This window comes from Mixophyes fleayi, chromosome 11, assembly GCF_038048845.1.
Source record: "Mixophyes fleayi isolate aMixFle1 chromosome 11, aMixFle1.hap1, whole genome shotgun sequence".
In the NCBI taxonomy this organism is placed as follows: domain Eukaryota; kingdom Metazoa; phylum Chordata; class Amphibia; order Anura; family Limnodynastidae; genus Mixophyes; species Mixophyes fleayi.
In genome coordinates, this window is record NC_134412.1 from 83,771,200 (window position 1) to 83,783,707 (window position 12,508).

Genomic DNA, 12,508 nt, shown 5'->3' on the forward strand with positions numbered 1-12,508 from the left:
ATTCTCCTGGGTTTCCTATGAGTCCAGTTCCACGTGTTGCTGACTCCTGTGGATTCGTGTCCCTGTCGGTCTACTCACCTGTGCGCTGCACCTGCTAGACCGCTGCTTCTCCTATCCAGGGACTTCCTATCCAGTCGGCCTCCAGCCGCTCAGGTACCGCTGCAATCCCATCTGACTGCTACTGCTGAACCACGGTATGCATACTTCTCATTGACTGTGCTGTGTATTGCATATCTTGCTGGACTGTGTTTGGTTCTCTCTGGAGTCTGCTATCCGCTGAGTCTATTGCCATCATTGACTGTGTTATCATTGTGCTGGACTATTTCAAGAGACTTTCTAGATTGCAGACCTAATCAGTCATTTACATATATATATATCTATATTGTGCATATTACTGTGGATCGTGTATAAGGTGCCTGTGTATATCCTGTGTTGCAGTCTTCCCCCGTGCACCTCCTCACATATATATTCAGTGGTACAACTTGCTGATGTCAGACCACTGATCCCTGTTTCCGGTATCACCTGTTCCATTATCCTCTCACATAGCAGTGGTACAACTTGCTACCGCAGACCACTGACTACCTGGATACCTCCACTTGGATTCCATTCCTTCACTCAGACAACGGTACAACTTGCTACCCGCAGACCGCTGACTCTCATCACCTCCTTGTTTCTGTTGGACATTCCTCCTCACTATAGCAGTGGTACAACTTGCTATCGCAGACCACTGACTACCTTCACGTGTCCTTGTCCATACAGTTCCTTGTGTATCTTTACCTCATTATTACCAGTGTTGCTAGTCATAGACTTTCCTGAGCATCTCATCGGCCATCATTTCATGTTCCGTGATCACCCAGCTACCAGAGTACCCTATTACCATCTACATTGCTCTGGTAAGCCTACCATCTGGTGATCCCTGGGTAAAGACTCCTAGTGCCCGTGACAATGACACTTAATAAGAATTACTTTATTCAATGTGTTTTGCCAAAGTAAATAAGCATATTTTGCATTTACCCAATTCTGTCCACTTGTAGTTAAAGTACGGGTCACATGACTGATTCTGAATATGTCCCATTACAGGCGGTTTAACATATGAAAAGATTGCCATCATACAAGCATCTTTTCTAAAATGTGCTTTATGGTGGGATATATGATTAAATAATTGAAGGCAAATTACATTTAGCTTCAGGGTTACTTCATATAACCAACCAGAAAATTCAGGCCTATTAAAAGTGTTCAAATCCTTATTCTGAAAGGTGAGTTCATTGCTGGAATTTTTTTTTCCGTGTCCAATCAAGGTAGGTTATATAGTAACTGACAAATATCATTTAATTTAGAAATGATTATTTATATTTAATGTGTGCTATTACCAGTATAAAAATAAAACTAATTTTGCCTGACACTCACGTGAGTGCTTACTCCTCTGAGCTCGCTCACTGAGTTCGAGCACATGGAGTATGTGCAGGGTTCTAAGTAAGACAAGCAGCGCTTCCAAAACTATTTTATTTAGTTATTCTGTCCAGTGCGTTTGAGTAGGATCTGAGCACCTCATTGTACTCTATGGGCATGAGTCATTAAGGCACAAAAAGCAAAAAAAAAGAATGTAAGTTTGCTCTTGGACAAACCATGTTACAATATAAGGGGTGCAAACTAGTTTATTATTTTGCACATAAGTTAAATACTGGCTGTTTTTTCATGTAGCACACAAATACTTGATAGCTTTATTTTTACACTGGAATGTAAAGTTTGTCTAGGACATGCCCTACCCTAACTATAAATCTGTCCCCGCATTTTAAATTGACCTCCCCCTCCAATGCAACATGGTTTTGACCAGGTGCAAAGTTACTCCTTTTTTTATGCTTTGCTCTTCCTAATGACTCAGGCCCTATGTGGATTTCCTGATTGTCTGGGATGTCCCTATTTTTTGGAAAGCAGGGGGAAAACACTACACTGCCAAAACCCATAGCAAAATCTTTCTAAATACATTTAATGCAATAAATTATTTGTGTATTTCTCTCCTGTGTAATGTATCACAACATGATGTAACACAGTTTTAATTAATTAGTGTGAAATATTTATAATATATTGAGTTCTACGGGGATATGTTTGATTGCTAATGAGATATAATAACGAAAAAACACCACTGAAACGTTTTAAAAGGGAATGTTTTCGATCATTTCTCTAATATGCTTTCAATGTCTATCTACAGATCAGGCCCTCCGATAGGAAGCCATGCATGGATTTTGATAGCCATTTTTCAACTAGCTATGGATTTCATTATCTGTGAATCAGGATCACCAAGTACTGCGTACAAATACTTACAAAGACCGTCAGTAGATCATAGGATACATCACATGGCATTATGGAACCCAAAGTTGAGGCAGAAGCCGAGGCGTTTTAAACGTTTTTGGAGTCCGTTTACAAATTTCGAACAGCGGCGTGGTTACCAAGCGGAATCACAGCACTTAAATTTATATCTTAAAGACCATGTGGACCACAGTTTTTCTAGACTTGTGCCATTACAATACTCCACAAAAACAGTTCCCTCAACACATGGAGTAAGAGACGCACTTAAAATTACTCACTTGAAAAGGGGTAAGAGACAACTCCAAAGAAGAAGTTGGAATAACATAAGGCATTTTTTGGACAGTGAAAGCCAGCCAACCACAGAATCTGAATTTATTTTATGGGGTCCGACGGGGGATGATGAAATTGTGGAGTCCACCACATTCCCTGGGATTTATAAAACCACAAAAACCTCTACGACACAAGCCAGGACAACGTTGGTGGGAACGACGATGTCCACCATATCTTCCACCACGACACAGTCGAAAGACGGAACACAAAACCAAGGGGTTAATAGAGACAAAAAAAACACTGGGAGGATAAGCACAACGGAACCTTATCCAGGAAATGGGAAAGCTGCGAGGCCACCGAGGATACCCAATGAAACCTCAGGTGCGTTATTTTTGAGATGTCCATTGAGTTTTGAAAGATAATTTACCCAATTTGCTTATAGAAGTCTTTTTGAGTGATAATGGAGAGTAATTAAATCGTGTTAACAGTAAATTTTCAGAATTATGTAACCATTCTCATATCATTCAACTAAAGCACTCTAGTGCTAGGTAAGGCCTGGAGTACGGAGTAATATTGGAGCAGGTGTCCTTAACACACTTTGGGGTAGATTTATCAAACATTCTAAAAAGTGGAGGTGTTGCCCATAGCAACCAATCAGATTCTAGCTATCATTCTTTAGAATGTATTGGATATAGGATAGCTAGAGTCTGGTTTTATGAGCAACACCTCTACTTCTCCTATTTAGAAGGTTCCATAAATCTACTGCCAGGGACCTATATGGCACGCCAAGCTCAACATCCCCACACCCTTTTGGGGGAATTAATCAATTAATCATGTGTGAAAGCTCACCGAGCAACGTAATAAAGCCTTTTCCATCTGGTATACCATATACATTTTGTACACTATAAATTTACTATAGTTTTCTAAGCCTGGCTACATATGTTCAACACCGACCAAATTGGCCACATAAATAAGCAATAATGTCTTGAATTGCAGTGCAGTATTGTAGTTACAGGATAAGGTGTTCTTCAGTAGTTCAGGTCGTAGACTTTATAACACTAAGAGACTTGATGAAGACCAATGCTTGAATCCCATTATGACCTTGAACAAAGTCTATTTATCACCCAGTATCACCCAGGCATCACAAATAATATTATAAGCTCCACTGGAATTTTTGCCTACAGTAGTGCATTAAATGTCATGTTATATTAGATCCCTGTCTGCCTACCTTCGTCCAGACACAGGCAGATTGTTTTGATCAAACTGCCCCCATAGCACGCCATGTATTGACCTCTTCTATACAACCAGAGTCCGTGCTGTGCAGAAGGTAGAATCTGGCTAGCAGATGACCTCCATTGGCATGTGTGAGGTCATAGGTAGATCAGGAACTTTGCAATATAGACATTCGTTAGTCAGACAGTAGTGTCCATACTTGGCCAAACCGGCTACAAGTGCTTGTGCCCGAGTGTTTTCAGTTCTATTCAGCTAATAGAAGTGTATCCTAACCTCATATTTCCTCTTTGTGTACATCTGGCCTCATGCTGAGTTTGTTTTCTATTGGGGAAGAGGTTTATGCAGGATCTGAGTTGCAATAATATTAGATATCAAGAAAATGCTGCAACAAAAAAAACATTCTTGTTAAAATATCTAGCACAATAAACCCTAGACCCAAAGGGTCTTACTTATCACTGTATTGTAGAAATTTGTGGGGAAAGCTAAAACTACTCCTGGCTAGTATTTATAAGTAAAGACATGCAGAAATCTTTTTAAAGTGAATGGACTTCCAGGTGCCTATAACCATATATTGTATATGTATTTTACTGTGAGCATGTTAAGCCCACATGTTCTCCCTTCAAAGGGGCCACACATTACCCTTAACTTCAGTAATAAGATAAAACAATACATGTAATCAAAGAAAGAGTCTCCTATCTGTAATAACTTACCAGCAGGCATTCTCAACAAGAGTTACACGCTACAACAAAGACATCTGAAAATGAAGCAGGAAGGAGCTGGAGGCCGTATGTGACACCACGGAGGGTTGTTGGGGCCCTAGGTCCGCCTGTTGTCCATCACTGCCTTAAATAATGCAATGGAGGATTTCAACGTAGGGGGATCCACCCCTTAAGTAACATTTTGATATTTGATTTTCTTTTTTTAGAAAACAGTTGCTAGGTATTCCAGTGTTGAATGTGTTTGATGAATCTAGAAAACAGGTGTCTTTCCTTGCGTAGGTTCACTTACTTTACTGCCCTGTCTCTTGTTGGTTGCTGATTGAAGCCATTGTAATTTACCTCAAGTCATTTACTTTTACACTTGACCGCCGTTTGATTAATTATTTTTTCTTTTTGTCACACTATGAGGACTTATCCGATCAAGCAGACACCCCACTCAGACGTGATTTGCTGATGTGTTCATGCTGAATTATTTCGGAGTAGCAGATCCCGAAATCTGAACGTTGTTCATTAAAATACCATTATTTATTACAAAAGGCTGTTCTGTTGAACAGTTATGGAGGTGGTAATGAATGAACGGTCCACGGACTGCTTTACACTCTGTTGTGTGATAAAAAAGAAATATATTATTGGTAAAAAAAAATACTTTATTTTCTTTAATTATTTTTTTGTTCATCTTTAAACAAAGGAGGGCTGGCAAGAGAGGACGGGGCACATGAGGCCTCTTTTGTTTTAACAGATCAGGGTTAGCACTCAGTAATAGATTGACGCTTTCCAGTTTGAAACAAACTGCACACATCCAACTTCTATTTAACACAAACTTGCCAACTTTACCTCCTTGTCTTCAGGGAGATCCCGGGGAAGGTGGGCGTGTGGGGGCGGGGCTTGACGAATCACATCATTTTGGCACCACCCCCTAAACAAGTGTCAGAATTTTAGCCAATTAAAGCAGGGGACGGGGCTAAGATGACACAATATTTGCGTCATTAAGCCCCCCCCCAGGGTCTCCCAGAAATGCTGGAGTCTCCCGGTCATTCCGGGAGAATAGGGAACTATGCGTTAAAGAAAAGCAGGTAATGAATCTCTAGAGACTGAAGTGTCTTTTACATTTCTGTCTCCATTACTGAAGTCATGTTGTCTTACCTGTCAGTCTTTGATTAAATCTTGGTCTCCATGAAAATGGCCACCTCCATAGACATCAATACCTGGACATAGGACACAATTACTGAACTGTGTCATCATGCCACAGATGGCGAAGCCAACCATGTCTTGTACTGGCTCAGCATCAGGGAGAATGCCAGACTCTTCAGGGAGTGAGGGAGATCACCCCTATTTCAGGGGTTTCTCCCTGACATTCAGGGAGAGTTGGCAAGTATGATTTAACATTAGTAGCTGTTTATTAGGTGCCACCAGCAAATTCTAATGTAACGGTTGCAGACAGAAAGTAAAAATTGTCCACACAGTACTATTCTGTTTTACCTGAGCACATTTTTGCTAAACACGCGGGGCCTGATTCATTAAGGAAAGGAAAGCAACTTGCACTAGGGCAAAACCATGTTGCATTGGAGGGGGAGGTAAATTTAAAATGTGATGGCAGATTTATAGTTGGGGTAGGGCATGTCCTAGATCAACTTTAAATTTCAGTGTACAAATAAGCTATCCAGTATTTGTGTGCTAGATGAAAAAACAGCCAGTATTTAACTTATGTGCAAAATAATAAACTAATTTGCACCCCTTGCATTGCAACATGGTTTTGTCCAGAAAACTTACTCAATTTTTGTTTAACTTTCCTTAATGAATCAGGCCCTTTGTTTTTAGAAATGGTCTTTTTATAAGTTAAGGAAAATATATTTATTGTAGTCTAACAAAAAAAATATATTTCTTCTCCGTGCAGTTACACTATTACAGTTTAAACTCTTTTAGTAAATACAGAACATGCAGGGCCATGAGCAGCACACAATGAATTGAAAACTAAATTAGTTTAAATCTAAAAAACTAAATCAGTGGTTTGGAATTAGACCAGGTTCCAGTAACCAAAAAAAAAATTTTGCCCGCTGTATTTTATCCATTTATAATCTACAGTCTATTACACACTCAAATATATTTATTGTAATTTTAAACCTACTCCATTTATGTAACTCTATTTCTCATAAAACACAACCTCGCATCCCATGTGCAGGACCAGGCTGAAATGAATTAACATACTGGCAATAGTGCCAAATTTTCAGACTCTCCAAATGGGTGATGCTTCCCTGGCGGGTTTCGGTGGACCTTGCTGGGGCTTGTTTTGTTACAGTTTTATTTTTTGAAATGTAAGATATCGGGCAAACGCAGGATTTGTATAGGGGAGTTTCCACACCACGCCGCCATTGGTCGTGACCAACATGCATTGGGGCATAGCTATAATATTAGACAGTGCTTGGCTGCTCTCCAACTCTTCCTATCCCCATAATATACATGGGCAATGCTGCATGTACTACTGTTAGGTGCACGCAGCTCTCCCTTTTCAAGCAGAGCCATGTGAAGCGGGGGCAGGGTCCAGCCACCTTAATTATATAGTGCTCCAGGCTTGGAGGGGGGTTTCCAGGCACTAGCAACCCCCCCCCCCTCGGTTTTCCTATGACCGTATAAAGCGTCACCTTTGCTATTTCTTCAGCACCCTAAATTAAACAATTCTTTTAGTAAATAAAAGTAACATAAAAAATGAGAGGTTTATGTGCGTATTGTCTTTAGGTAAAACAACTTCATAAGTTCTCTCATTGGCAAAAGACTGGTGTTTATCTGGAATTGTAAAGTATTAGCAAATTTCATTGTATCCTCCATTATATTTGTTAAATAGTGGTTATGCTGCTTTAGCATTCAATGAATTACTTACAATCATCATCATTTATTTATATAGCGCCACTAATTCCTCAGCGCTGTACAGAGAACTCACATCAGTCCCTGCTCCATTGGAGCTTACAGTCTAAATTCCCTAATATACACACAGCAACAGACTAGGGTCAATTTGTTTGCAGCCAATTAACCTACCAGTATGTTTTTAGAGTGTGGGAGGAAACCCAGGCAAACACAGGGAGAACATACAAACCCCACACAGATAAGGCCATGGTTGGGAATTGAACTCATGACCCCAGTGCTGTAAGGCAGAAGTGCTAACCACTGAGCCACCATGCTGCCCCAATGTTGGTTTAACAAATTTGTCAACAATATAATTGGTACAGGTCAGCTAATCACTTATAATTAATATTCTTTGGAAGTTTCATACTTTGATACTTCAATCTAGACAGTAAAATATAGATTATTAATAGTAATAGTAATAGCAATTACTACTTTAACTCATCTCCATTGATATGATTTCCCTTTTAAAAGTTATTGTATTATTTATGTTCTCTAGTTAAAAAAAGCAACATTTCGAAGTGTTCAGAGGCAGATATATTTAATAAGTATCTTTACTTTTTTATTTCAGTTCAGCATTTCCAAATGTTGAATTATGTGTTATAGTATTTATGTTGTGGATTGATTTATAAAGATGGATCGTTTCAATTAGTTTTATAGCACTTTTTGTTTTGTTTATAAGTTACAGTTTTTGGTACATGACATCATTTTCCCTTTTTTTTTTTTTTTTTTTATTAGATATTGTTTATTACTTTATAAAAGTCCCATTGGAACAACTTTTTTGTGAAACTGCTAAATGTAGAATTTAAAGAACTCCTATTGCGTGCAGCAATTTTGTGGTCTGAATCAACTTTCACGTTAATACATTTTTCATGAGAATACGACCTATCAATCACTAAGAGCCAGTAATATCACTAAGACACATCCTGACTTCACTTCCTTACTAAATATTCATGAGTTATAGTGGACAATAAGGTGTAGGAGGTAGATGAATTGATAGGAATACTTGATTGAATATTAATTCAACTCACAAATGTGAAGCCTCAGTCAATTTGTTCAAATAGTACTTACCAACGTAATTAGTAATTGGGGTGAATTCTTTGATTATAGGAACCCATACACAATAGATGCCTAGGCGAACTTGACCTAATTTGATGCAAATCAAAGCATTCATAGGTTGCTGAGCCCACCCTAGACCTGACAGCAAGCCATTAGAGGTTGTACACAAGGCAAATGAGGATAGGCAGTGGTCATACATGACTATTATGCCCTCATTGTCCGTGGAAATTGAACTCCGTCCATAGGCAAACCGAGGAGGGGTTTTCTAGTGCCTGGAAACCCCCCTCCAAGCCTGAGACATTGTATAATTGAGGTGGCTGGGCCCTGCCCCCGCTTCACACGGCTCTGCTTGAAAAGGGAGAGCTGCGTGCACCTAACAGTAGTGCATGCAGCATTGCCCATGTATATTATGGGGATAGGAAGAGTTGGAGAGCAGCCAAGCACTGTCTAATATTATAGCCATGCCCCCATGCATGCTGGTCACGCCCACTGGTGGCGTGGCGTGGAAACCCCCTCTACAAATCCGCGTTCTCCCCTGCCGTCAGATCCAGCCTTTCGTCACAAACACCTGTATATCTGTTTTGTTCAGATTTGGCCATACACATCTCTGTACAGCTATCCAGTGGTTGGGCCAGTCCTAGGTATGAGCTTTGTTCTACTAAGATGTTAAAAAGCCTAGGAATTCTACAAGAGATGTACAGACAACTTTTAGGACTCAACTATTTATTTATTTTATTTTTGTAGAATATTATTGTACAATTTGATATTTATTTTCATTCTATATTTGTAATTCTTAAAAAAAAAAAACTAACATTCTTTTTTTGGAACAATCCAAAGCTTATTGATTGAATCAAACATTATATTAAGTAACAGTGGTTAAAATGAACCGATCACATTTGAGTGTATCAGCATCACAACAGCTAGTGACAAGCTCTCTGCTTTTTGGCCAACGTTATTTTATGAAATTAAGAACACAGAGGCCGTAGGAAAGGACAACGGTCTTTTTCTGTGCATACCAATGACGGGCTTCAAAATACATATGTCGCCTTTAGCTGTGATGGCTTTTGCTTGTGTTTCACATCTCAGTTTAAAAAGATAATGATGATTGACTGATATGGAACAAATCGTGTATTGAGTTAAAAGTGTATCAGGAGCTGTAGATGTGAGTTCTGGTTCAATATTGAAGCTGACACGTTGGGATGGATTATGTCATAGTGGGAATTCAGTTGCACAGCTAGATGTTAGCTTGTATTAATTCAGGGGTGTGCTCGAATTCAGGAAATCTTAGGCAGATGTCTCAGAAATTCCTTTTCGAGAGGCAAGAAAAGTTAATTACTTTTTTTTTCGTCTTGCTGCAAAAGTCTACATTGGTGGCTTCTGCGGATCTCGTTAGTCGATCTAATAATGATTAAAATGACAATATTTGACTTTCATAATTGTTGTGACTTTTTGTAAGAGATGAGAAGCAGCAGAATAATTAGCCTTGTCTTACATTACTTGTTTTAGTGTCATTTAGTGAATGACAGTAAATATTAAAGAAAAAACATATTTTAAGACTCAAATTAACTGTTTGACCAAAAATTGTTATTTTATATAGTACCACAACCCACAGAGAGCACCCCTCCTTACGGAATACACCTCCTGGACAATGGAACATTAGGGGCTAGATTTACTAAACTGCGGGTTTGAAAAAGTGGAGATGTTGCCTATAGCAACCAATCAGATTCTATCTGTCATTTTGTAGAAAGTACTAAATAAATGAAAGCTAGAATCTGATTGGTTGCTACAGGCAACATCTCCACTTTTTCAAACTCGCAGTTAAGTTAATATACCCCCTAGGTATCCATCCTGTGGAACACTTATTGTATCCCCAGCAATTGCCAACCATCCAGCTACCAATGGGCATTAGGTCATATACAACCCAGAGAGAAGGGATTTGTAGAGGGTGCCAGTCTACCTGGGTGAGTTTGTCATTAAATGATTGACCCATCAGTTATGGTTTAATATAGTGCAATACATTTTCCCTAAATTATTATTGTGCAGAAACGTACTTCCATCTAGTCTCTCCTAAGTTTTCAGAAAAGTGGTGCCATCTTTATTCACTTTATATATTTTAGTTACAACACTCAGAGGTGCTCAGAGAAAAGAATTTAACTGACAATTTGTCATTCTGCATGAGCACAGCAAATCTACAGCAATCCTCAGACCTTTGTCCCCAGCATGCTATTAAATAAACATTAACCTTTTAACACATGAGGGTAGGCACAGCAGTTAACCTCAGTTGCTGTTTGCCGACAAACCGTTTTCCCATCTTCATCTCTCTACCTAGTGATGGTGTGAGTGCATTCATATAGACTACAGCAGTGATTGGCAACCCGATGCATATCAGGGGCCTTTAAAAGGGCTGCACATTACCCCTAATCTCAGTAATAAGTTAAAAACAATACATTTTATCAGCATGGTGGCTCAGTGGTTAGCACTTCTGCCTCACAGCACTGGGGTCATGAGTTCAATTCCCGACCATGGCCTTATCTGTGAGAAGTTTGTATGTTCTCCTCGTGTTTGCGTGGGTTTCCTCCGGGTGCTCCGGTTTCCTCCAAAAACATACTGGTAGGTTAATTGGCTGCTATTAAATTGACCCTAGTCACTCTCTAGGTCTGTCTGTGTTTGTGTGTTAGGAAATTTAGACTCTAAGCTCCAATGGGGCAGGGACTGATGTGAATGAGTTCTCTGGACAGCGCTGCGGAATTAGTGGCGCTATATAAATAAACGGTGATGATGATGATTTAATCAAAGAAAGAGGCACCTATCTGTAATAACATATCAGTAGACTTTTATACAAACCTAACAATGAAGTAGGGAAGATCTGGGAGCCACAGGTGAAATATTGGAGGGCCGCCTGTTGACCATCACTGGGTTAGAGGATTAGTCTGTGACTGACTGGTGGTATATTCTAACTGGCATTACTAGCTTGCTGCCCCCCCCCCCCCTCCCCCAAAAAAAACCATACCGATAAACTAGCAATGTCAAATAAAGCACTATATAAAAAGATTAATGTTTAGTATGTTTGTGTAGGTCACTGACCAGTGTCAATGCTGTTTATTTAATATTTTCTGAGATAGTTCCTGTACAATATCTAAATAATTGTAACTGAGCTAATATTGGACATATCCTGACATTCTCATATTAGTAACGGTGCAGTTCAAACAGTCGCTGTCACAAGGCCAGTTCTATCCACAGTAAAATCTTTATTCCAACCTCAAAAAGACAAATATCTCCTAGTTGAGATTGTATTTTTCAGTTTCGCAGATAGAAATTGAAACAATGTAACAAAGAATCCACATCATTAAAGCTCTGGAACCTGACAAAGTGTTATTCGATTTTCTAGTTGCCTAATCTTTTTCTAGAAACTATATATATTTATTTTTTCGTTTGATCGTCCAGCGGGAAAGAAGTTAGCTATGTGGGGTAACAAAAACTGTGAAAAATCCCTGCAAATTAAAGTGCATCTTACTTTTCATGAAACCCCCTCATCTGTGTATTATATGGGGCCGATTCATTTAGCCGGGAGGAACTGTGGTAGCATCACACGTTGAGTTTCCGAGTGATGCTTTGGTGACAATCTTTGAGCAAAAACGACAAAGATTTCATCACCATAAATTGTGTGAATAAACACAGCCCGTCAGTCTACTGCGGAACCTTGTGGCTAATTGAAGTGCCCATTATATGTGGTTAAAGAAAGTGTTTTTGATGCTTCCTTATAGGTGTTGTAGATCTGCTAGTGACAAGTCTGGAGCAATTTTTAATATGATTGGCTGTTAAGCTGGCTCTTATGCGATGTACCCTAATCTAGGCAGGGAAATAACATAATAAAGTAGAGTTCGACTGAGTGAGTTTGATCAGCAATGTAAATATTATGCTAGAGACTATGAACCTGATTCATTAAAGAGAGCAAAGCATAAAAAAGGAGTAACTTTGCACCTGGGCAAAACCATGTTGCGTTGGAGGGGGAGGTAAACTTAGTG

The 12,508-nt window shown here is 39.3% G+C and overlaps 1 protein-coding gene across 4 annotated transcripts in view; it reads left to right on the forward strand.

Moving 5' to 3' along the window:
- The window catches only part of AJAP1 (adherens junctions associated protein 1), a 181,696-nt gene that overhangs the window by 99,878 nt on the left and 69,310 nt on the right, over positions 1-12,508 (forward strand). For all 4 annotated transcript variants that reach the window (XM_075190007.1, XM_075190009.1, XM_075190010.1 and 1 more), the window contains exon 2: positions 2,210-2,958. In XM_075190007.1, the coding sequence (XP_075046108.1) occupies positions 2,210-2,958 (749 nt within the window). The remainder of the gene's footprint in view (positions 1-2,209; positions 2,959-12,508) is intronic.